Source organism: Anabrus simplex, chromosome 2, assembly GCF_040414725.1.
Source record: "Anabrus simplex isolate iqAnaSimp1 chromosome 2, ASM4041472v1, whole genome shotgun sequence".
NCBI lineage: Eukaryota > Metazoa > Arthropoda > Insecta > Orthoptera > Tettigoniidae > Anabrus > Anabrus simplex.
The window spans coordinates 674,966,752-674,994,112 of NC_090266.1; the positions used below are offsets into that span (position 1 = coordinate 674,966,752).

General features: G+C 41.1%; 1 protein-coding gene across 3 annotated transcripts in view; it reads right to left on the reverse strand.

Annotated features, from left to right (window-relative positions):
• Positions 1-27,361, reverse strand: part of LOC136863636 (uncharacterized) — a 191,210-nt gene that overhangs the window by 79,516 nt on the left and 84,333 nt on the right. The window contains exons 1-2 of one of the 3 annotated variants that reach the window (XR_011017831.1): positions 26,060-26,101; positions 15,557-15,803 (exon numbers count right to left, since the gene is read on the reverse strand). Coding sequence is in view for 1 of the 3 variants with exons in the window: in XM_068226249.1 (XP_068082350.1) it covers positions 15,708-15,803 (96 nt within the window). In the remaining 2 variants the exon portion in view is untranslated. Of the gene's footprint in view, positions 1-15,556; positions 15,804-16,255; positions 16,381-26,059; positions 26,102-27,361 lie in introns of those variants that run through there. The other 2 variants (XR_011017832.1, XM_068226249.1) reach the window with 2 other exon arrangements.

A 27,361-nucleotide genomic window follows, 5' to 3' on the forward strand; every position in this document is an offset into this window, starting at 1 on the left:
GGTCTATATCTTCAGGTGTCGGCAGTAGGATTCAAACCATGTAGGTGGGTGCTGTTGAGTTCTTTATCCTGAATACCTTTTTTGGTGGGATGCCTTCGGTTTTAAGTTCTTTGAGGATGTTATCTTCAGTAATAGAGGGGTCTACACCTTGTACTATGCAGGTGAGGATTCGATAGCGAGTAGGAGTATGCGGAGCTTTAATGTGTTGTGGTGGGAGGTGTTGAAGGGGGAGGGCGGGGGGTTGCTTAAACGGAGGTGATGGATCCCATTGTAGTAAGCAGGTTGACAGCAGCATCCCCCTTGACCTGGATTATTTATTTATTTATTTATTTATTTATTTATTTATTTATTTATTTATTTATTTATTTATTTATTTATTTATTTATTTATTTATTTATTTATTTATTTATTTATTTATATCATTCATTCATTCATTCATTCATTCATTCATTCATTCATTCATTCATTTATTCATTTATTCATTTATTTATTTATTTATTTATTTATTGTGAACGTAACAGCTCATGAGTCCTTATTACAATGTTCTTGACAACTGTTACTTATTACAAGTAACAACTCTCATTATTGTTCCGTATTGAAGATGACGTTAGGCATAGATATCAAGGATAATTTAATAAAAAACCACCTATTCAATACTTTCCACGTTTAATGTGGTTATTATCTACATGATTTTATGTAGACTTATTTAGGTCAGGTACATGTTTCACCCATTATTTTGGGCATCTTCAGCCTGTAAACAACCTTTAGGTCAAGGTTTGGGACCTTTTTAACCAATATAAACATACCAATATATACATTATATACAATATATATAGAAACATTAATGAACTCTTAAGATGGGTTACATAAGTTAATACAGTTAAGTTTTTTGGTCCTAATCTATCTAATATGAAAAATGTCCAAAACTAAAATGGATCTTCTTTTTGGTAAAGAGGATTACATATTGGGGTTTATGTGACCCCTATATCATATTATGTTCTTGACGTACCGTGTCTGTTGACAGGATGTGTCGTCAACAATAAGTGGAGATTTGAACTGATTGTTGCTTGTAGGTTGGTCAAGATTGAAAATATAAATTTAAATTAAATGTGTTTTAACTTGGCAGTTCTATTCTGGTTAACTTAAAATGTTCAAAAATAAATTGAAATGGATCTTCTTTTTTATCATAAGTCTTGAGAAAGGGTGATATTAAAACTGGGGCTTATTTGACCCACGATTTTCATTTTCATGTTCTTGACGTAACTATTATTTAAATGTGTTGTCATGCACAAGTGGAGATTAAAAAACCGATTGTTGTAGGTAGACTGATCAAGAATGTTGTGAATGAAACTGTTAGCGTCTTGACTTTGGGTCTCATGTAACGTCAAGGAATTGACAAAAGTACAATATTAAGCTGTTTCATAGTTTTAGGCTGCTGATTAATTGAGAAGGGACCGGGCGAGTTGGCTGTGCGTGTAGAGGCGCGCAGCTTTGAGCTTGCATCCGGGAGATAGTAGGTTCGAATCCCACTATCGGCAGCCCTGAAGATTGTTTTCCGTGGTTTCCCATTTTCACACCAGGCAAATGCTGGGGCTGTACCTTAATTAAGGCCACGGCCGCTTCCTTCCAACTCCTAGGCCTTTCCTATCCCATCGTCGCCATAAGACCTATCTGTGTCAGTGCGACGTAAAGCCCCTAGCAAAAAAAAAAAAAAAAAAATTGAGAAGGAACATCCTAGACACTTGATACAGTCTTGTATGAATATTGTTCCCGTTGATGTGTTGCTTGGTCTTTGGGAGGGATGTTTGGGTAATGAAGTAGAAAAGTAATATTGAATTAAAAATTTAGAGCACGCGTTGTGATAAAATGTATTAAATTAACACCTCTTAACTGTAAAATGACTTACTTGTTCAGTTAATACTAGATGGACCTGTCTGTTCCGGCAGCGCCTGTCTTATCGACATTTCTACTCCGGGTGTTGTACTGGTGCGGTAATGGAGGGGCGGGGCATGGAGGGAGAGTGGGGGTAGGCTGGTCTATGGGCGTATGTGCTGTTGCTGGAGGGGAGTTTCTAGAAGCGATATGGGAGGGTTTAACTTTTGGCATGGTGGATGAAGCATTTGAGTGTGGAGATTTAAATAATTGAGGGATTTTGTTTTGATCTGAATTCACGATATTAATTAATCTAAGTGTTAATTCGTACAAAGGATTTTTAATTTCATTGACGTCGTTGAGATTTTTATTTTTATTGTAGGTTTGGTCTAAAAAGATGTGTAGATTTTCCAGTTCATTCATTAATTTCCCTTTGCCTATGCTTCTAATGATGGTAAGATCTTTCTCTATGGATGTAAAGTGATGGCCTGTTTCTCTCATATGTTGGCTCATCGCTGAGTACTTATTGTGTTTTTGAGCGTTATAATGTTCCAGATATCTCGTGTTAAAGCTCCGGCCAGTCTGTCCGATATAAGAAAACTCACATTGTGTACATGTTAGTTTATATATGCCGGACCTTGAATAATGGTTGCTATTGTGATTGACCTTGTTGTGGTTAAAAAATATGTTTCGATTGGTGTTAACTGTCCTGAAGGCTATATTAATATTGTGCTTCTTTAAAGTATTAGCGATCTGATGGACGGCTGGGTTGTTATATGTAAATGTGGCGAAACTAGTTTTTTTAGGTTTTTCTGGGACGAGATTAGTGGACAATTTAATTTTGATTTTATTAATCAAACGGTTGACCATATCTATTTTAAACCCGTTGAGTTGAGCAAGATTCCTTATGTACTTCAGTTCAATTTTTAAATTGTTGGGAGAAAGAGGAATTTTTAAGGCTCTATAAGTTAAATTATAGAAAGAGGCTTGTTTTTGGGACTTGGGGTGTAGGGATGAATTCATAATAGTTAAGGGAGAGTGTGTAGGTTTCCTGTATATTCCAAAATCGAAGGTATTATGTCCGCGTGTAATAGTTAAGTCCAAAAAATTTAATGAGTTCCTAACCTCGTCCTCTTTAGTAAACTTAACATTGGGATCAATTTTGTTTAGGGACTCCAAGATCTCGTCACTATTAGTGACATTTTTGTCGAAAATTACGAAAGTATCATCTACAAATCTGAGCCATAAACATATGCCTTTTATTTGTGTTATAATTTTTGTGTGTTCTATTGTGTCCATATAAATGTCTGCTAAGATGCCAGAAAGAGGGTCGCCCATCGCTAAGCCTTTTTGTTGGTAAAACTTTCCATTGAAAGAGAAAAAGTTGTTGCTTAAGACAAAATTTAATATCTTCATGAATTCTTCAATTTCCATCTTACTAAGGCCGCTGTGTTTATTGATATTATCACTGATGATTCTTAAAGTTTCTTTGGTAGGGATGTTTGGGTACATATTTACGACGTCATAGGCATTGAGTGATTGGGTCTCAGCTTAAACTTGTTTAAAATTTCGCAAAAATTGAATGAATTTTTTAAAGGATGTTTATTATTAATACGTAATGTTTTTTTAGGAAGCCGTGAAAGAATTTTGATACTTTATAGGTGGGGCTGTTTCTACAGTTTATGATAGGGCGTATTGGAATGTCCTTCTTATGAATCTTTGGTAAGGCTCTGGCTGTCGGAATACTAGGGTTCAAGTTAAAAAGTTTTTGTTGTTCTTGTTCATTGAAAAGAAAGTTAGAACTTCTTATTAGAGTTTTTAGATTTCGCTGAATTCTCGGGGATGGATCTTTGTTGACTATTGTGTATATTTTGTCCTTAAAAAAGTCTTCTGTTTTTTGAATGTATGTGTTTTGATCTAGGAGAACTGTGGATCCTCCTTTGTCCGCTTTTGTGACAATAATGTTGTCCCTCACAGAAAAATACACCCACAGTAGTTAATTTGACAGACGTACAGTTCTCTGAAGAAGAAATGGGGATCTTGAATAAAGGCTTCAAACATAACTGGCCTAGCGAGGAAAAAGAAACGGATATTATCAATACAGTAGCTGAGATCGAGGCTAACATTTCTAAACTCCCTTTAGAAACACAAAATGATACCAGATTTGAGGTAAAAAAGAAACTACCAAAATTAGCGGAAGAAATAAACGCAAATTCAAATTTCGACCACAAAAAATTGATCCAGAACGTAAAAAAGAAAATAGATGACAACAACATTATTGTCACAAAAGCGGACAATATAATTTCAAAAATTTTGGCTTGGGCACAAACAATAGTAACAGGTCTATAATTAATGAACAATGTTATATCTCCAGTTTTATATACCGGAGTAACCATGGTATGTTCCCACAAGTCAGGGAATGTCTCTGTTTTTACTATTAGGTTGAAGATAATGGTTAAAGATTATACTAAAACTTCTCTATGACCTTTCAAAATGTATGGAGGAATGTCATCAGCTCCTACTGATTTCTTTGGTTTTAGGTGGTCAATTGCTTTAAGAACTTCTTCTATAGTTATATGCTGTATATTACGTACACCTATTATGTTTAATTGATCATTAATCCTAAATTCCAAATTATATTTAGAGTTTTCCTGAGAGTATATAGTTTTGAAATATTCTGCAAATCCATTAGCTACGTCATCTGGTGTTTGTAACAGACAACCTTGAAATTCAAACTGTGGGTTATTTTTTAAGCACCTCCTCTTATTATTAATAAAGTTCCAGAATATATTACAATCATTACCGGTACTCAAGTTATTTTCAATCTTCTGGACATATTGGTTGTATGCAATAGTTATCCCTCTTTTTATTTTTGCTCAGAGAGTTTTAAATATATGCATGCAATACTCAGAATGTTTCTTCTCTCTAATTATTTCTTTTAATTTAATATTATTTATAATATCTTTTGTAGCATGATGACTTCAGCAGTAGTGTTCCGGATGTCTGTGATATCCTCACGGCGCTTGTTGAAGCAAAGTAGAGTGGCAAATATGGCGTCAGGTGATTGTTAAGCAGGGGAGGGAATGGAAAGTAAAAAGGAATGAGTACCTGAGCGAGTTGGTTGAAGAAAATGGGAGTGAATAATAGAGCATCTGGTGGCAGATTCAGCAATGAAGGAGAGCTGGAGGGGAGCAGGTGTGGTGGTGGTAGTGGTGGTGGTGGTGGTGACCGTGGAGGTGGTTGTAGTTGCAGGTGGAAGGGAGCGTTTAAATGAAATGTTGAGCAGTAAGTCTCTGTGGAGGAGGTGTTTTTGAAGGTCTACCAGGTTTACGGAAATCTGCAGTCTTTCCATGGATTTTAATGATTTCCTGCACTAACTGACTTCTGTAATCAAGGTGGCTGATCATTTTTCGCATTCCAGGATGCATTGTAGATGATAAGGTAATTGTGAATGGCTGTGTTCAATAATCGTCTGAAAAGTTTTATGTACCATTTCTTGCAATGCTTCCTCTCTATGATGTAGGGCTGCAGTTTCTGATCTTTGAGATCAACACCCCCCATAAAATTATATTCTGTGATGCCAGTGGGTTTTTCTATTTCCTTATCCCGTCTCTCTGAGGTTTTCATTGAGGCATTGTGAAAAACGTGGAAATGTTTCAATGGATACTAAATCAGTTTGTATATCTGTTGTGACACCTTGTGTTGTGCTTAATGAATTGCCACAAGTACCCTGTGGACAATTCACAGACCTCATAGGACTTTATACCAAATTTGACAGCCTTTAGGGGGATGGTATGTTTTCATCCCAAGTCTGCCCTTCCACAAAATCAGTGATTCATTAAGCAAATAATTTCATTCATGTCATAGAGTGAAGAGTATTTTTCATTTAGGTGTGTGATGATAGGAGTTACCTTAAATTACTTTTTGGTGCCGTCATAGTTTTCAAGGTGTGAATTATCAACAAAATGTAAACATCTGGTTATCAGTTGAAACCTGTCCTGTGTCATTACATTGTAGAATATAGGCGTGTCCAGAATAGGATTTTTACTAAAATATGATTTTATGGCAGGCTTCTGAATAATTTCCATGAGCATCTGTAATCCAAAAACTCTGGACCACGGTGTTAGGTCATCATTCTTTGAATTCATATAGTCATTGGTATAGCAAATTGTCTCGTCTGCAGTTGTACGCAACATCTCATTATCGAAATATAGTTTTAATGCTTCTGAAACGCACTGTACCTGGTTTACAAATCTACATGTTCCAGTAAATGGAATTTTTTGTTGGGTGAATGAATCTTCCACATTGTCCCAATTCCAGTATTCTTGTGTACGTTAACGCTTCACTGGCATTTTCAACATCATTATCATCGTCACTGTGTAAATTTATATCGAAATTTTCACGGCCTCTTTCTGGCAAAAAATCTTCATCGCTTTCATCACTGTCACACTCACTACCACTATCAAATACTACAATATTACTATTACCCGGTTCATCTAAACATTCTACAATTTGTTCCGAAGTGAGATTATATGACGTACTCGGACCTGCTTTGCTTTCACTTGAAACAACAGTTGGCAACGTGAAACAAGACGTATCTTATCACAATGTTACAGTTCTAGGCCAAAGGAAACACGCAAGGGGGGAGAACCGAGTCTCAAGGTTTCATATGTTGCATAGTACAGAGAAATATCAAGAGATGGGAGAGCTAGACTATTTTGGAACAAGTGATGTTCTCAGCATGAATGTCAGGTGCATCCACTGATAGATACGACTACCATGCCCGTGACATTCACATGCCCCAGGCTTGAGTGGTTAAGAATAGATACATATGACATTTTATTATTACAATTATAGTATTATATAATAATAAAGAGTGATAATAAACCAGAATAAATTAGTAATGTGTTTATAATTAATATTCTAAATGAATGCTTATCTAATATTTACTGAAATAATGGATAAGCTGATTACACATTCATATTGGAGAAAGATGTAAGATGGATACTGTGATGAGGGAGAGGATAGAGTAGACATAGAATTGACCTATAATTGAAATGAATGAATTAACTGCATAGTGTGCTGGCATGGGAGGTGAACGTGGAGGATGATATCCTGGAACACCCCGCTTGTTGGAGCTGTCTGATGAAACGTCGAGTGTAGGTGCTAACTGTAGGTACGGGCAGGAATCGGTTTTAGGGTATCCGTCACAGTCTCTGCATAGTTGCCACCCTAGCTCGTGGGGAGAGAACGGGATAGGTGATAAGGGGTCTGGTCAAAGTGCGGCAAGGGAGGCGGTGTTCCGCAGAGGAGGTGGTTCAGGATAGGATGATCTCGGGCGAGGGTCATTGGATTGCTCGTCGGAAATGGCTGAAGACGTAGGTATCTAGTTTTGGGAAGGAGATGATGTTGTAGAGATCAGAAGTGTGGTAGGTGAACGGAAGGCATAGGGCTTGGCCGGCAGTACGACGTTCGATGTGCGGAAGACTTTCGGATGGGAATGGACGACGGCTGCCCAAGCGGTGAGGCCATAAATGACAGGGGGTCGAACAAAGGATTTCTAGGTGAGGACAAGGAGGGAGGAATTCATACCCCACCGGGTGCAAGTCAAGCGATGGGCAAGACGAGCCCAGGTGGCAATCTTGGTTTTGAGGTGAAGGAAATGTGGACGGAAGGTGAGGAATTGGTTGAAATGTATGCCAAGGTACTTAAGCGTGGGTAGAGTTCGGATGGAGGTGTTGCGGATATGGATTTGAAGTTGGTTGGGGTCACGGGTGCTCCTGCACGGGCCATGACGGCGACAGAAGAGAATAGCTTGGGTTTTGGTAGGATTACGTTTGAGGTGCCATCGGTCACACCAAGATATGAAGGAATTTAGGTATGGTTGGACATCACTGTTAATGGACTGAATGGAATAGAGAGGAGCAAGGATGGCAGTGTCATCGGCAAATTGGAACAGTTGAAGCGATTGGGGAGGTTGGGGAATGTCGGCGACGAACACTATGAAGAGGAGTAGGCAGAGCGGTGAACCTTGGGGAACATAGGGTGAGGGAAATGATGAGGAGAGATGTTGGGTGATGGAGATCTGGGTGGTTCGATTGGAGAGGTAGGATGAAATGAGCCAGATGTATGAAATTGGGATAGCAAAGAATTGGAGTTTGAACAGGAGTGCAGGGTGCCAGAAGGAGTCAAAGGCAAGGTGGAAGTGAAAAGTGATAGGGAGTACAGGACAGGTGCAGTTGAAATCACTTGAAGTGATCTGTACAAGGCGTAGGATTTGGTCAGTTTTGCATTGACGTGTATGGAAACCGAATTGGGAAGGGGGGAGCAGATGGTGTATGGGGAGGTGAGGATGGAGACTATGGACTTGGGTCTTGTCTAGGATTTTTGCAAGGACGGTGATGAGAATGATGGGGATATTGGCGTCAAGCACGGAAAGTGGTTTGCCTGGTTTTGGTAAGAGGAGCATGGTGGTGTGTTTCCATGCTTTGGGAAAAAGAGCCAGTTCTGAGGATGAAGGTATAGAGAGTAGCCAGGATGGTTAGAAAGGGTAATGGGGCTTAAAGGATGTGAAGGTAATGGGTTTTGTCATGTCCTTGGGTGGTGTTCCAGGATTTAGGGAGGACAGATTGAATTTCCGTCAGTGTGATGGTGAAAGCGGTTGTGAAAGTGTTCGGCAAAGATCTCCAGTTTTTCCGTGGCTTTGGCTAGAGCTTTGCCAAAATGGAGAATTGGATATAGGGGTGTGGACTTGGAGCTTAGGAGGCTATTGTTTTTTGCCAATATTTTGAGGGATGGGTGGGAAGAGAATTGAAGGTGGCACACGTTTGGGCCCAGAGATGGTGCAAATGGGTGGCAAGATAGTTGCAGATGATTTAGAGTGTTTGGTGGCGAAGATGTGAGAAATATGGGTCCCGGGAGGATGTGAATTCTCGGACAAAGGTCTGGGAGAGCTTCTGTAGAAGGATAAAGTGTAGTGGAAGTCTGGGCTGGGATGGGGATCTGAGAGTGGATGGGATACTGGCATCAGAAGCAGTGGAAATAGTGGTAATGAAGAAGGTATTGAGATGTTGACGGATTGATGGTCAGTGAAGGAAATAGGAGGGTTTTCTAGGTTTAAAGACAGATGGGTACGGTAGAATGGCCAGTCTACCTTTGAAAAGTTAATGATGGGGATTGGTGGTGGAGGGGTAGGGCGGTGGTTATTGGAGGGAATCTGGAGCAGGACAGGAACGTGTTCGCCGCCAATGCTGGGTAGGAGTTGAAATTTCAGGTGGTGAATGAGGGAGTTGTGATCGATGATGGTATGTATCTGTTGTGGTGCTGGAGAAGGCGGGGCGGGTGTGGCCTGGGATGGGGATGAGGGAACTGTCTCTATCATTAAGGAGAGATTGTAGGTCATTTAGTTCACGGCTGGTTCGGTATGTGAGGTTGAGGTCAGCGAGGAGCAGGAAGTAGGGAAAGGCGTCAGAGGGATAGGTGAGGTACTCTAGAGGTAAGGGAATGTGTGACCGATGGTACATTGAAGCGAGGTGAAGGATTTGGGATCAGAAGTAAATGGTTACAGCAATGGAGTCGGGGAAGGAAAGGGGATCAGGAGGGGTATGGTTGATGAGTGAGTGGCGATAGCTGAGCCCCCGTGGCCTATGTCATGTCGGTAGTCAGCCCAATGAATTGTAAAGCCAGGGAGGTGGCCAAAATGATGGGGACGCAGCATGGTTTCATTCAGGAGGAGGACGTGTGAGGGGTGTTATGTGGTGAGAGTTTGAAGGTGGAGTCATTTGGAGTGGAAGGATTGGATGTTGAGGAAGATGATGGAGATGGGTGTAGGGGACTAGCTTCTGGAAGGGGCTAGTGTTATATCAAACTAATGCTTCAAGGGGGATAAAGTTGAAGTAGGTGTTGAGGCCGGAATGGGATGTTTGGAAGTGCATGTTTAAGGTCTGGTTGGCGGCTGTTTGGAGCTGAGCAGGGACTAGGGTACGGTGCATTGGATGGATTTTGAGGAGTCAAATGGTGATTTAGCAGATGATGTCTTCTAAGGTCGGAGGTGGAAAGAGGGAGCGTGTTGGTTGGGTAGGGGTATCAATGGTACGGATACGGGCGACCATGTCGGGGAGATTCTTAGGAGTTGCAGGGAGGAATTTACATTGGCGAGACAAATTTGGTTTTGATTCCCCACAGGTGTTACATTTTGGGGGCGTTGGACATTGGGACAGCAGGTAGTGGGATGCGACTCAGATTAGTGACTACACACTGGATGTTTGGCGGTGCCGTTTGCGGTAGTGTGCTGGTTGTAGACCAGGCACCGTTCACATCGAATTGACTGAGGGACTGGGCCATGTTATGTTTCCGCTCTGTGGATGTGAGCGTAGATAGACACTTCGCTGGTGGGAACCAGGTCGACATAATTCGTAGGTAGGGTTGAGTAGGAGTAAGCTGTGGATGCCAACTGGAGGTCTCTGTAGGGTGCGGGGATTGGTGATAGGGCGCCGAGCGAGGGAGATGGCAGGGAATTCGCTTGAAGGATTGATGTTTGTAGTTGGAGGGATTGTGTCCATGATGCCAGGTCCTTTAACCCTGGTTGCAGTAGCTTTAGGGATCTCCAAGGCTTTTCTCCGTGAGGAGTCGTGTTGAAGGGGATGGAGTTCTGGCCTTTGATTGCAGTCCTGGGCCTAGATGAACATTTAGGCGCTGGTGGTATCATGAGTTAGTGAAAAGTCTGTGCTTGGGCAGGAGACACCCCTGTAATGGGCTGGAGGGATGAGTGTGTAGCTAGATTGTGAAAGAGATGCTGTGGTGGTGGTTGTAGTTGTAATAATGCTGGTGGTGGTGAGTGACATAGTATATACAGTGCACAAACACTGAGAGTGGGGGGAGGGATGTTTTCATTCCCCTTCCCAAAGGGAAGGGGCAGGCCACCTAGTAGGTAACGCCTTCTCTCTGGCCAGGAGATTTGTTGGGGTTTGGAGGTTTGCTAGAGTTGGAAGATGGGTAATGGGGGAGAGATTATTGGAGATGTGAAGATTTGGCCTCCTGGCTAAGGGGTGTAGTATGCTCTGTGCTTTTTTTGGAATGTACTGTGATTACATATACAGTTTTTACAGATTTGATTTTACAGTTTTGATTAGAATGGTGCTAAGAAATATAAGGTTTTTATAGTCTGGGAAAGGTGTGTGGAGTAATGTGTAGTGCGAGGATATGGAATAGTGATGAGAAGTTCATAATTGAGGTAAGAAGTAGATGGAGAAGTTCGGAGTTAGGTGGTGTGGTTGTTTGGCGTTCGGTGGGGGCGGAAATGGTAGCGAGGATGTGGACCAGTTAGTGGTGCTGGGGTGAGCCAGGGACGACGTCTGGATGTGGTGGGACGGGTTATAGTGCAAATAGGGGAATGGGAGTGTTCCACTCGGTGGTGCCGGCTGTGCAGGTGTAGTCCGTGGTCAACTATGTGCTGGACTTCTTCGTGGCTTGGAAGATGGAGACGCACTAGAAAGGTAGACCCGTCTGCGTTCTGGATTCTGAACGCAAATTAGAAGGATTCCTGTTCTCCGTAGGTCTTTTGGTGGGATGCTGGGATCCACTCCGCGTATAACGCAGCTATAATTGTTGCTGTTCTCTGGTATTGTTGAGGGTGATTGTGGCCATGCTGTGTCATTAGTAGAAGTGGCAGTTTCATCTCCAGGTGGGTGCGAGGGTGCTTGCTGTGAGGTCGGTTGCTGAGGGGTGGGTGGTACGGGGAGCCAGAAAGTTATGAGGGAGGATGGATGGGTCATGACCATGGTGGTGCTAGGAGCAGGAGAGGAGATTTGTGTAGTAGAGGTAGTGGTGGTCACGGTAGTGGTTGTTTTGGGAGTAGGGGGGCGGGGGCGGCAGCTGTTGTTGCGGCGGTTCCTGTAGTGGTGCTGTTGCATGTTGAGCTGGTGAGGTGTCCATTAATTGTAATTGGATATGCTGCAGAGTCCGTTCAGTACTATAGGGGTTGTCACAGAGCGTTGCACCGTTGTTTAGGATGTACTGGTAATCACGGGGTTCGGAGATGTGTAGCAGTACCTCTCTGGATGGTTCCGCGCCTGCGTGGAGCCTGCCCGCACTGTATATGCCATATTTGATAAGCTCTCTTTCAATTTCGAGATTAGAAAGTGAAAGAGGAATGTCGTGGACTATGCAGGTATACATATTGGTTTACGGGAGGCCGACTGCCTTCTTGGCGTCAGGCCTATATGCTTTTTTCTAGCTGGCTAGGTACGAATTAGAGATGAGGCATCACCCGGCCAGCGAAGAAAAGGGATGTTGATGTGTGGAATTGAGTAATCCACACTAGGAGAAGATACCAGTAAGAGAAGGGAGAGATGAAGTCTGAGATATTTTATTCAAATAGTTGTTTCATTTTCCCCATGAGGGGAGCTGGCCTCCAGTCCAACAAAGGGACTTTTGGCCGATTACATGTACAATAATTTGTTGTGAAATGTTTTATATGAGTGTGTGTTAATAGCACACGTTTTACGAAAGTTGAAAGTAAAGTCTTCTTTTGTAGAACACATCATCAGAAATGAAAGTCTGTTTCTTGAAGTACGAAGCAAGACAAACTTAACATAAGTACAGTGAACATTGTTTTCTTGAAGTGAAAGAACATGGAATGAAATGATAAACATGTTCGGAATTTAAATATACATGCAATGAGATAATATTATTAACCAATTCTTGTCCAAGTGAAAAAGCCAAGTCGTCATAAGTTCGGTAGTAAGAGATGGCGGTGGTATCGCCATTAATTCCACTAAATGTGTAAGGTGGCAATGGAAAAATAACCGGAATAAGAACCTCAGTCCGAATTGTGCGATCTGCAGTGGCCCATAACTTTATGTGCGTTTAGCTTTAACTGTGGGCTGAGGTCGATGGTGGGAAGAGGTGGTTGATAAAAGGTATTGGTTGATTTGGAAGGGTGGCGGTGGCAAGAGGAGAAAGGCTAAGCGCTTCTAAAGTTTCAGATGAGCTGCGTGAGACAGCATTCTGTAAATAGCGAAGACGAATAGAATGTAGATGGGAAAGGATTTTGGGGAATGTATAAAGGTTATTTATTACTTCGAGTCTAGTTTCTGGTCTGAGGCGATAAGCGAGTCGGATGGCGTGACAGTCTAGTTTTAATATGTCGAGGTATTGGAGAAGGGAGGCTGAGGTCCAGGATAAGGAGGCGTATGTTATAACAGGTCGAACAAAAGCTTTGTACGTATTAATAATTTGTGTTGGTTTTAATCCCCAGGTTTGACCTAACAACCAGCGGATGAGCTGAAACCTGCAGGATGCCTTTTTGTAAATCTGGTCCAAATGTATATTCCATTTTAAATTATTTTGAAAAGTGATGCCTAGGTAGGTAAGAGTGGTGGTTTCTGTAAGGTGTTGATCATGTAAAGTTAGGTAAATTTGGTTAGTAGGATGGCATCTACATTTACTATTACGAAAATTATAAATTGTGTTTTGCTTACATTGATTTTGATGTGCCAAAGTTTCAGCCATTGTTCGAGCCCATTTAAGTAGGTTTGTAAGCAGGATTGCAGGGATCGGTTATTAGTTCGTAGAGCCAGTATTGCTATGTCATCAGCAAATTGATATAATCTGAGTGCGGGAAGAGGTTGGGGAATAACGATACAAAACAAGATATAAAAAAGCGGTGAAAATGGACTACCTGGTAGAACTCCTGCTTTAATAGGAAATGTGTAAGATAATGTATTATGGATATTGATTTGGGCTGTGTGGGATTTAAGAAAGTTGGCGAGGAAACGGGTGATCGTCACAGGTAGCGGGTGGTGAAGAATTTTAAATGTCAGTCCGTCAATCCATACCTTGTCAAAGGCTTTCTCAGTGTCTAGACTGATAAGGGCTGTCCGGTCTTTGGGAGGTAAATATTTTGTGAGGGATGCAGAGATATGAAAGATGTGATCATGTGTGGAGTTCTGAGGATGGAAACCAGCTTGCGATTGAGGTATGTGATGGAGGGAGTTGAGATAGGAATATATATGGCGTGCGAGGATGGTTTCTAAAATTTTAGAATACACTGTTAGAAGGCTGATAGGACGATATGAATTTAGGAGGGATGGTAATTTTTAGGTTTTAAAAATATCAAAATAGTAGCATGTCCCCAATGTGCAGGAAAGAATCCAGTATGGAGAATTATATTATATACTGCACTTAGGAGTTGTAGGAAGAGATGTGGAGCTTCTTTGATGTGTCGGTAAGTAATGTTATCTAGACCAGGGACAGTGTTCTTTTTGGTCCTGAGTACGTCTTTTATGCCTTGTACTGTAATAGGAGCATTTAGGGGATGTTGGGAATCAAGAGCAGAACCTTCTTTAACCTTTTTCTGCTCCATGGGTATTCCCGTAACAATTATAAAATGTGTCTGATTGTTTTTCTTTTGCCTTTCTTGAAGGTGTGATGTAACCAGTTGAATGCATGTTCATGTAACCGATGATTAAAATATTCATGTGATTTAGCGATTATTGGGTTTATAAATTTTATTCATTCAGAACTATGCATGTCCTACCCCATCAACTTTCACGAATGGAAGAGCAAGCCTTACTATCATGACCAGCATTCGCCCCTGACCAAATCGGTTCGATTATACTGTCTGAGAGGTGGAGGACGTCGGGTGTGTTGGTATGGATTGGTTAGGACATTTGTGACGGTTAATAGGGCAGGAACATGGTCACTGCCGATTGAAGGTAGCATAGTGATGTCACAGTTCGTTGCTAGGTTAGGGGAGAGGATTAGAATGTCAGGGGTCATTTGTGATACAGGGCAGGTGGAGGAGGGGAAGGGTAAGTCAACACCCCGGATATCATATAATGGTTGTAGATGTTTTGTTGTTGTTGTGTATATGACGTAATGTTAAAATCTGCGATAATAATGTACGTACTCTATTTACGATCAATGTATTCCACAAATTTGGATGGTGGGGAAGAACCTGGAGGTATATAAATTGTTGCTAGAGCTATTATTTGATGTCCAGTCGTGATTTCTATAATTAAGTTTTCAGATGGATATTCATTTAGATAATGATAATGTTGTTGTGAGGGAATGGATTGATGAATACTAATAGCTACCCCTCCGCAGCCTCTGGTGGGGCGATCGGAGCGGTAGAAGGTATGGTTTTTAAATTTTGGACTTGGTTTCCTTGTTAAAAATATTTCATTAAAAATTATGATATCCAGTTTGTGTTGATCTGTCTGCAGATCCAGCAGCGGGCGCTTGACCCTCAAAGAACATACATTATCGTAATAAATTCTCATTTACTACAATAGTGGACTAGGATCAAGGGTAAAGAATGCACAGTGCATTCCTGTCCCAGAGAACGTTGCGTCCAAGTGAGTCTGGAAGGTCAATCGCGCCGCTAACTTGATCTGATACAGAATATTAGGACGTTGGAATGGGAGAACATTCTGGAGCAGCATAGTGATGAATCGCAGAATGCTCTCAGTGGATGGAGGGGGAAGAGTGGAAGAGGAATGCGGGCTATGAAGGGCAATGGGAGTGATAGGTAACACGGTTTCTGGTTGAGTGGGGGAAGATTTAGGTTACCCTTGCTTTTAACTGAAAATGTTGGATGAGCTTCGCCGCAAGTGCTGCATTTGGGTGATCCCTTATTCACGCAAGCATGTGAGGCGTGTTGACCACTACTAATTGCACACACCTGATCGGGAAAGCACGGTGCAGTAGTAGGATTATCGTAGGATTGACAGTGATCACAGCGCCTGCGCTGTGGTGGAGATGAGCGGGAGGCCTCCACACGATGTCGCTTCGCGTAGATCAGCACACAAAACCAAGCGTGATAGTTGGAGCCGCTAAAGTGCGGCCAGTATCCAGTATTCAGGAGATAGTGGGTTCGAACCCCACTGTCGGCAGCTCTGAAGATGGTTTTCGGTGGTATGGTATGATATCTGAAATAAAAGAATTTAAATGTAATGTGAGTATTTTCTGAAGTAACAAAGGAAGTAACTGGATCTAAAAACTGTGAAAGGAATCCCTATTTGATATCATCACAGCAAGGGATACAGGATTTATTTGAACAAGGCTGCAAACTTCCCAGATTAACACGCGAAAGGATATGGTAAGAGTTGGGTAGTACCATACAGGGCAAGACTTACGCATTAATTCTTGGAATCAATATACAGATTACTTGTTTAATGTAGAGTATCAATTGTCTACTGAACAACAGTACTATATTACAAATTTTAATAAGTTGGCCTAATTACCTACGAACTCCTTGGCACTAGATCTGTGGAGGGCAAGAGCCTCCTTGATTACTGCCCAAAATGTTCTAACCTTTGCTTTCTTTCTCCATCAATTAACTCCCACCCTACCGAGGTCATCTTCAACAGGATTGACTCACCTATTTGCTGGCATGCTTCTCATTTCACATCACCATGGTTCCCCCAGGAAATTTGCTTTGACCATACTGTGCACATGGCCCAGTCATAACAATCTCTTGTAGTTCATTTCTGGAACAACATCTGTTCTACAGTGCAGTTTTTCAATCTCCCCATTGTTCCTTGCTATTAAAAGTCCTCTATCTTTCACAGGGTCATGAATTATTCAGGATTTTTTAATACTTATATTTTCCAATCCATAAATATTTCATATATAGCAGTCCAGGCCTCCTGAACAATACATTACTAAGGTCTCACCATAGTAAAATAGGGTGACAATTAACTTTAGATTTCTAATCAGACTTCTGGTTTTGAATAATTTGTCCAGAGCTAGGCAATTGTTTTCAATATCTCAATATAGATAACTTATTACCTTTTGGTAATGCATTGTTGATGCAATGAAAACAATTTCAAATATAGGTACATCCAATAATTGACTATGTGCAATAAAGTCAGTTGTGCTTCCTTATATTATGCTAACATTGTCTATTTGTCATTTGGATATAAAGTGAGAAATGTATTTCACTGTGTATAGCCATTTTAAAATTATATGCGTACAGACTGTTACCTCTGTTTACTATCAAACTCTGACTTACGAAGCAATTCATTAATGCTATGAAAAACTTGGCGAACGAAATGGAATTCGATGGGGAGCTATCAATATTAATGGGGCTTATGGAAGAAAGAAAGTAGAACTGGCTGCGTCAGCAAAGAGGATGCATCTGGATGTGCTAGGAGTAAGTGATATTCGGGTAAGGGGAGATAATGAGGAAGAGATAGCAGATTATAAAGTGTACTTGACGGGTGTTAGAAAGGGAAGGGCAGAGTCTAGGGTAGGGCTCTTTATCAGGAATACCATTGCACGCAACATAGTTTTTGTTAGGCACGTAAATGAGCGAATGATGTGGGTAGATTTGTCAGTGGGAGGAATTAGGACAAGAATTGTGTCCGTGTATTCACCATGTGAGGGTGCAGATGAGGATGAAGTTGACAAGTTTTATGAAGCATTGAGGGACATCGTGGTCAGGGTCAACAGCAAGGTTAGAATAGTGCTAATGGGCGATTTCAATGCGAGAGTTGGGAATAGAACTGAAGGATACGAAAGGGTGATTGGTAAATGTGGGGAAGATATGGAAGCTAATGGGAATGGGAAGCGTTTGCTGGACTTCTGTGCTAGTATGGGTTTAGCTGTTACGAATGCATTCTTCAAGCATAAGGCTATTCACCGCTACACATGAGAGGCTAGGGGTACCAGATCCATAATAGACTATATGTTAACAGACTTTGAATTCAGGAGATCTGTTAGGAATGTACGAGTTTTTCATGGATTTTTCGATGATACAGACCACTATCTGATCTGTAGTGAACTAAGTATCTCTAGGCCTAGGGTAGAGAATGTGAAATCTGTCTGTGAACGAATAAGGGTAGAAAATCTCCAGGACAAGGAAATTAGACAGAAGTACATGGATATGATTAGTGAGAAGTTTCGAACAGTAGACATTAAGCAGGTTCAGGATACAGAAAGTGAATGTGTGGCATACAGGGATGCTATAGTAGAAACAGCAAGGGAATGCCTAGGAACAACTGTGTGTAAAGATGGGAAAAGGCGAACATCTTGGTGGAATGATGAAGTGAGAGCAGCTTGTAAACGTTAAAAGAAGGCTTATCAGAAATGGCTCCAAACAAGGGCCGAGGATGACAGGGATTGGTACGTAGACGAAAGAAACAGAGCGAAACAAATAGTTGTTGAATCCAAAAAGAAGTCGTGGGAAGATTTTGGTAATAACCTGGAAAGGCTAGGTCAAGCAGCAGGTAAACCTTTCTGGACAGTAATAAAGAATCTTAGGAAGGGAGGGAAAAAGGAAATGAACAGTGTTTTGAGTAATTCAGGTGAACTCATAATAGATCCCAGGGAATCACTGGAGAGGTGGAGGGAATATTTTGAACATCTTCTCAATGTAAAAGGAAATCATCCTGGTGGTGTTGCAAACAGCCAAGCTCATGGGGAGGAGGAAAATGATGTTGGTGAAATTATGCTTGAGGAAGTGGAAAGGATAGTAAATAAACTCCATTGTCATAAGGCAGCAGGAATAGATGAAATTAGACCTGAAATGGTGAAGTATAGTGGGAAGGCAGGGATGAAATGGCTTCATAGAGTAGTAAAATTAGCGTGGAGTGTTGGTAAGGTACCTTCAGATTGGACAAAAGCAGTAATTGCACCTATCTATAAGCAAGGGAACAGGAAGGATTGCAACAACTATCGAGGTATCTCATTGATTAGTATACCAGGCAAAGTATTCACTGGCATCTTGGAAGGGAGGGTGCGATCAGTCGTTGAGAGGAAGTTGGATGAAAACCAGTGTGGTTTCAGACCACAGAGAGGCTGTCAGGATCAGATTTTCAGTATGCGCCAGGTAATTGAAAAGTGCTACGAGAGGAATAGGCAGTTGTGTTTATGTTTCGTAGATCTAGAGAAAGAATATGACAGGGTACCGAGGGAAAAGATGTTCGCCATACTGGGGGACTATGGAATTAAAGGTAGATTATTAAAACCAATCAAAGGCATTTATGTTGACAATTGGACTTCAGTGAGAATTGATGGTAGAATAAGTTCTTGGTTCAGGGTACTTACAGGAGTTACACAAGGCTGTAATCTTTCACCTTCGCTGTTCATAGTTTACATGGATCATCTGCTGAAAGGTATAAAATGGCAGGGAGGGATTCAGTTAGGTGGAAATGTAGTAAGCAGTTTGGCTTATGCTGACGACTTGGTCTTAATGGCAGACTGTACCGAAAACCTGCAGTCTAATATCTTGGAACTTGAAAATAGGTGCAATGAGTATGGTATGAAAATTAGCCTATCGAAGACTAAATTGATGTCGGTAGGTAAGAAATTCAATAGAATTGAATGTCAGATTGGTGATACAAAGCTAGAACAGGTCAATAATTTCAAGTATTTAGGTTGTGTGTTCTCCCAGGATGGTAATATATTAAGTGAGATTCAATCAAGGTGTAGTAAAGCTAATGCAGTGAGCTCACAGTTGCGATTAGCAGTATTCTGTAAGAAGGAAGTCAGCTCCCAGACGAAACTATCTTTACATCGGTCTGTTTTCAGACCAACTCAGCTTTACGGGAGCGAAAGCTGGGTGGAGTCAGGATATCTTATTGCTAAGTTAGAAGTAACAGACATGAAAGTAGCAAGAATGATTGTTGGTACAAACAGGTGAGAACAATGGCAGGAGGGTACTCGGAATGAGGAGATAAAGGCAAATTTAGGAATGAACTCGATGGATGAAGCTGTACGCATAAACCGGCTTCGGTGGTGGGGTCATGTGAGGCGAATGGAGGAGGATAGGTTACCTAAGAGGATAATGGACTCTGTTATGGAGGGTAAGAGAAGTAGAGGGAGACCAAGACGACGATGGTTAGACTCAGTTTCTAACGATTTAGAGATAAGAGGTATAGAACTAAATGAGGCCACAACATTAGTTGCAAATCGAGGATTGTGGCGACGTTTAGTAAATTCTCAGAGGCTTGCAGACTGAACGCTGAAAGGCATAACAGTCTATAATGATAATCTATGTATGTATGTATGAACAATGAAGGTCAATGTTTCTAGTCTGTGTGTCATCGATTCACAGGCATCAGTAATGCCAGAATCAAAAACGGTATCTTCACACGTCCAGATACCAGAAAGAAGTTCTCTGATATTGATTTTGAGGATTCAATGTGGGCAGAAGTTTGTTCGACATGGAAAGCATTCCGGGATGTAGTCAAAATCGTTCCTGGCAATACAGAGGATCCAGACTACAAACAAATGGTGGACAGAATGCCTGCTTCTTTCCAGGATTTAGACTGAAATATGAGCTTAAAGGTGCATATGTTCTCTTCATATGTGGACTAATTCCCTACCAACTCCAACATGCTGGCAGATTACTGCTGGTTATCGAAGAATGACACCTCGCAATAGAAAAGGGACAAAACAAAGATTCTTAAAATAAGTCAAGATATACAATTGAAACCGTGGACTTGCCAGTTTACAACATATTACCAGGTTTATGAGTGACAAATTTCAGACCATTTGGCTCTATGTATACAGTTGATATGATATGCATGACTGTCTTGTATATGCTTTTCAATATTGCAAAGAAACCTGATGTGATACAGGAGAACACACTTCAGTTCCATATTCAGCACGCCTGAATTAGAAAAGATCACTATTTCTATGTTATGCAATCACCAGATAGTTTAAATTCACAGGCTAGGTTTCAAACGGACTAACATTTAATTTGTTCTGAAAAATGTTATTTGCTTCCCCAGTATCTCTGTTAATAACAGTTTGGAAGCTGGAGAGTTTCACAAAACACAAAATTATTCAAGAATAAATGCAGTACCAATCTAAAAGTTTGTACTATACACAGCAAGGCAAGCAGTTACTGGCATTTTCAGCTGTCAGAGTATTTGGTAGAATTCTAGAATTCATTATGATAGGGCAACTAGTAAACATTTTTGAAACTGATAATCTTTTTAAGTTATGAAGCTCTGGATTTCAAATGTGATCTTAGCAAAGCTTTTGATTGTACGTCCCATTCAAATTTGATTAAGAAGTTACATTTCTATAGAGTTATCTGTCTATGGAAATTGAGTAGACCGTACAGCCAGAAAGTCAACGCCGGGTGTTGGGTGGTGGCAAATAATCTGACTTCCCTAGGGTGCCAACACCTTGGTGCAGATGAACTCATTTAGGTGGGGTGATGGCCCCTTCAGTGGAGTAAATGCCACTGGAAGCTATCTCATTCTGTCTCATGATGTAAAACTGAGGCAAAAGAAAGGACATCTGACTCCGGGCAGAAAGCAGGAGATACGTTGCCAGAGTTGAGAAGCAGCACTCGATATGTTGGCATGTTCACCGGAAAAAAATTTGAACATTAGACATTCTAGAAAGGTGCAAAATGGGACATGGCAGCTGTGCAGGAAACATAGTGGAGTGGAGGCAAAGCCAGAAACAGGGGCTAAGGCTAAAAAATCTTCTACAATGGTGCACAATAATAAGAAATGGTGTAAGAATCATCCTCGCCAGTCATGTTCTTAGAAGGCTTATTTCAGTCACACGGATCGCCGACCGTCACATGGCAGTGAAATTAGCCATGAATGATATCACCTGCCTGAAAGTGATCTCTTCATATGAACCACAGGCTTGCTGTGATGGAATCATAACCCAATATTCTGGGAGGACTACGATCACCTACTGCAGCAGATGCCACATGAAGAGAAAAGATTGCATTGGCTGATCTTATTGGTCACGTTTGACAGACTGGCTAGGATTATTCTGAATGTCATCGAGGCTTTGGTTAGGAATGAGGAATGACCAGGGATATGAGATCCTCCAGTTTGCGTCAGCATATAATCTAGCTGTACTCAACAGATAACTTCAGAAGAAGGAAGAGCACCTTATCACTTACAGAAGAAAGACTTTATCATTGGTACAAGACCAAGTGGAAGAGAGAGTCATATGTACGTAAATTGACTATAATCCCTTCAACAATGATCTGCTGTGACAGTTCATGGACTGCAAGGTCATCCCTGATTAGCCTCTGACATCCCAAAATGGGCTATCGATTGGAGAGCTTTAGCTACGTTGTCCGTTAAACAACAGAATCGGACCAACTATGAAGATTAAAGCCCCATTCACAATGCAAACGTAACGTAACGTAAACTTAAAATTAACATTGACATAGAATTTAGCGGCCATGTTATCTAATGTAACCATTCACAATACGCCGTCGTTAACTTAACTGCGAGAACGTAAAATTAAGGGATTGCAAACTCCAAGCTCTTGCGGTTAATTTTACGTTAGGTTTAAGAACAAGCAAATCAGAGCAGACGTAAATATTGTATTTTGTGCTTGATAAAAAATGACTCCTTTCGACGAAACACTTGTGTTCTCTTTCAAAATAATCTTTGTGCTTATGTATGATAAAAGGAAAAAAAATTGCGAAAACGCTGTACTGAAAAGAAAAAAATGTGGAAATAAATATGCTGTTGCAATTAAATCCCACGGTAAATGGCTGGAGAAAAGCTTGCAGCGCTGGTGACCGAACAAGAGATAATCCCTTCCATAGATAAAACAATGTCCCCCTATATAATTCTTAACATCATGACAGACTACTAGTTTACGAAAATTGCATCCGGGAGATAGTAGTTTCGAATCCCACTATCGGCAGCCCTGAAAATGGTTTTCCGTGGTTTCCCATTTTCACACCAGGCAAATGCTGGGGCTGTACCTTAATTAAGGCCACGGGCGCCTCCTTCCAACTCCTAGGCATTTCCTATCCCATCGTCGCCTTAAGACCTATCTGTGACAGTGCGACGTAAAGCCCCTAGCAAAAAAAAAAAGTTTACGAAAACGCTATGATCCAAACATCTCATTGGTGTGATATAGCTAGGGGCATAGATGTCAGTAAAGAAGACCTTACACTTGTTTTTGTTAGGAAAGGGGAATTAAATCGTCAGATAGTGTCAAACAGTTCAGGTTTCATTCGCGTGTACAAAATGAACTGATGAGGGTCATTTCTTACGCTAGATTACCAAAATCGCCCTGAAATAACCTTCTTTGATTCAAGGGATGAACCCATTTTCTGCAACGTTGTTTAGTTCGCCTTTTCATGTAAACTTACATAGCTCGCAACAGCAAAGCAAGCGATGTCTGAAGTAATATGAATTCCGCTACCACGTTGTTTAATTCCATCGATATATTAAAATACCACATAAAACTGCGAGATAGCCTAAAACACGACTTCCATGCTAAATAACATGGCAGTGTTTTGGTTGGCAGCTGTGTACTCCTTACATCCATGTTACATTCCTCCATTGTGAATACCACAAATTTTACGTTAATTTAACTGTTATGTTACGTCTTTAAGTTTACGGTTACGTTTGCATTGTGAATGGGGCCTAACTGGTTTAAGCTGTGAGATGAAGAGACAGCACAACAACTCATTGATGATATCTGGGCTTATATGGTCCAGGACGTGCAGAACAACGATAATGACACCCCAAATCAAATGTGGGAGAGATTCCAGAAGTATTGCGCCAGCAAGAGTTTTTAATGGCAGAATGAAAATATGACATCCAGGAGGCAATGAAGGGGAAAAATATTGTGTTTAGAGTGAAAAGGTAAAGATAACTGGAATGGACAAGACCTATATATCTTGGATAAGTTATTACAACTAATGTTAATATTGAGCAAATGTCAAGCACTGCATCAGTGTTGGATGGATCAACTGGCGGTCACTTACCGGTGTTTCGCGTCATATGCCGATGCAGTGAAGTTAAAGGGCAAAGTGAACAATACCAATATCTGGCCTGCCCTCAGGTAAGGCTCCAAATGTTGGGCAAGGCACTAAAAACATGACCAGCGAATGCATGTAACAGAGATGGTGGACGTTGCTTAGGTTGGCAGGGGTAAAATAAAAAATAAATAAATAAATAAACTAGACTTCTTTAATCCTGAGGTGGTGCAGCTCTTTTCTCATACACCCCCAGCGGAGGTGAGCTGCATGTACCTTTCAAACCACATACCAGCCCTCCCGCCATTTTTAAATATATGGCAGTACCAGGAATTGAACCCGGGCCTCCGAGGATGGCATCAATAGAGCTAACAGATATGTACCAAGGCAGAGAGCAGGAGTCGCACTGCATGACAACGTGCGCAGTGAGTAAGTGCGAGGATCTATCAAAGTTGTGCCCATCAGCTACAAGATGGAATCAAAACAGCTTTGCTGTTATGGTCACACCAGAATAAGAAATGAATAATAGCATTTATTATAGAAAGCTGTAGCTATTGAAGAGAGGGAGAGTTCGTACTAAGCAAACTTGAAAGGAAGTGCTGAGGCAGCCTTAAGGAAAAGTTAAGTGTCATTGGATAGGGTGGAAGAATGTTGGACATACTCACTCCAAATCAGACCAGCTGAACACAAGCAAGCTTGGGAGTGTCCGTTTTATCAGTACATATATGGCCAGGAAAGTAGGAGAAGGAGAGGAAAAAGAAGCAGAAGCATTAGGAGAAGCTAACCTGACATGGAATGAATGCATAAATATTATCATCAGATTCAGTCAAATGTACTGTATTTTTTAAGGGACCTTTAAAACTAAATTGAAGAAATAGCTGCTCTAACATCCTTTTTATTCAACAAACGAGTTTTTGAAATGGATTTAATCAGTACTTAATCATAGAATACTGTACATATTAAGTACAAATATTGTAGGTTATACATGTAGGCTACATTTTTATCATTATACATCCTAGGCCTTGTCTTGTCTTGTCTTGCGGATATTTATTTGGGATTCAAAAGACTTTTTCCCAGTCACAAGATCATTAATATGTTACACTTATATCACAAAAACACACGTTTACAACACGAATGTCCGATTGTTATCCTAGGCCTTAATGGGACGATGTCTATTGCAAATTCTATGATCAGTGACAGGAAGATTTATTGAGACCAACATAAAAACAACTAGAAATATTATCGAATTTACGGTAACAACAAATCACCTGTTGGAAAATGTGTAAGATAGTATAACCTCAATTCATTCAACTACATGAAAAAAATTACGATTTCCACTCGGAGAATTGCAGTGGAATTTAACTGTAAAAGAGTACCACGAACAAACCAACAAACTTGCGCTCCCATCGGTTTGACTCGTATGGGCAGCAATTTAGCCGAAACACTTCAGGTATTACCAGTTCACATCATGCTTTCTCCAAGTAGAGAGTAGCAACTCAAAGCATTCATGGTTATAAAGCCACTCCTTAATATCCGATATACCGTACCGGTATATACTTTTTAACTCTCAATGAATTAAAGAAATATTTTGTGAATTACTGCTATCCTAACCTAACTTAATGCAACTTTTCATTCAACCCCTGAAGGGGAACTCGGTGTGCTTAGAGAAGGATTTGGTATGGTGCACAAGGTTTGTGGAGTAGGTGAACGATTGACAGGCGCAGCCTCTACTAGGAACTACTACTACTAAAAGTTTTCAATTCTCCCCTGAAGGGGGAGTGCGGGCCTCTTAGCCGGTTACACCATCTCTCAGGCCAGGAGATTTGTTACGGCGTAGGTGAGGGGCTGGGCGGCCCTGGCCTATACTACGAACTGTCCCGGCATTCGCCTTAGTGCAGGAGAATGGAAAACCATACTCAGGACAGCCGACGGGTTGGATCCCGCCAACCGAATGCAGAGGCGTAGAGCCACGGTAGGGCCGTGGGCCCGTCCGGTCGGCCACCTTTCCTCTGCTCGGTTCGCCGGTCAGAGTACAGAGCTGCTGTACCACGGACAAGCCGTGGTCTCTCAGGGGCCGGGGTCACCCCATCTCTGCACCCACCGACGTACTGCGATCGTTCGAACGACAATCGCATTTTTGAAAATTAATATTTTGGGGATAGGGATGGGAATTGAGACGAGTGTGGGTAACATGAGCAATCAAAAAGAATAATCTTATTCAACATTGGGTATACAATATTGGCTGGAGTAGAGAATTAACTGTAGAGTATAACAAATTTATACTATGTACCAATTTCGTTCCTGCTGATGTGTTGGCTCAATATAAATAATGTAATTTGCGTTATATACACGAGTGAGTAGCACACTATGTTCCAGCGAGATAACGTTTTAATGATCTTTTAAATTAATATATTCCTACAGTTTCTTTGAATTTATTTATATACACCAAATGGTATATAATAGTATGACTAAACGTACCTGCATAAGGAGAAAATATGTTAAGAATATAGTGATTAAAATCATCTCCTTATCGGGTGTGTTGCCAACACCATTTGTACAAATTGCTGCGATAACGTATAGAACTTCCCACAACGGGGAAATTTTCCTATAATCTTTAACATCTTGGATACCGGTACATTATGGAATCTTATAATTCTCCATGCATAGTCCTATGTAATTATTTGCAGTAGATTATACTCCTGTACATTAAAGATTATTGAGAAAACAGGTAATGGAAGGTACAATGACCAGCTTAAGGGAGGGACAAACCAACAATTTTGTACCTCATAATAAAATGGATAATAACAGGGGCTACAATGGTTGTTGTTTAAACATGAATAACAGGTCCAGGCCGAGTTTACTTCGTTCAATTCTTATTTATAATGGAGAGGGTGATTCTATTTCGATAAGAAAGCAGTATCACAAGCTACTCCCGTGTCTATTTTACATGAAAAGCATATTTTAATTATTTGTGTGTTGGCAATGCTTCCTTTTTGAAACTCGTCTCTATTGTTGTTTCAGCGTTGGATTTCTTTAAAGAACATCTGTTGAATGAGGAATGTAGTACTGAATACCGAAAATGAGAATGCAGATCATATAAAAGCCTCAAACGCCCTTGCTTATCTAACTCATGACCTAACATAACCTCATTCTCTCGGTGAACCCTTCCCACTAACTTTATATATAGGAATGGTAAACGGATGAAGGAACGAAGAAAACAAAAACAAACAAACGTAAGTTATTTCATTCCCGCCGCAAGCGCGGCGGGCGGGCCATCAGCCGAACTAGCGGCTCTTAGGCCTTGCGAATCAAAAATGGAGAGTGAATTTAACAAAAAATGGCAAGTATGTTGTGCACATACGTAAAATAAAATGTAGAATGTCCCAGCGCATTAAAATTGTGAAAGTCTTGCAGCATTCGTTACAGAGAATATGTACAAAAATAGTCACCTATGGTGAGCAGGTACAGAAAAGCTCTACATAGTATGCTAAACATGTTACATCACGGGGTGTGGAAAAAGACTGGGGTGCGAGAGAACATTGGAAGACGGAAAAGGATAATATTGCATGAGAAGGTAGTAAAGCGTGGTGGTGATGTTAGTGACTGAGGTGGCATAAAGACGAAGGATGTCTAGGATCTGGAGAGGAGGGAAGACAAAAATGGGTGGCGAAGCTGTGAGAGTAACAGGGGGCGCCGGGGGGGTGGGAGGCGAGACAAACGGTAAGGGAGGAACAGAGGGCTGAGGAGACTGCAGACGAGTGCGTGGCGGGGAGCGAGAAG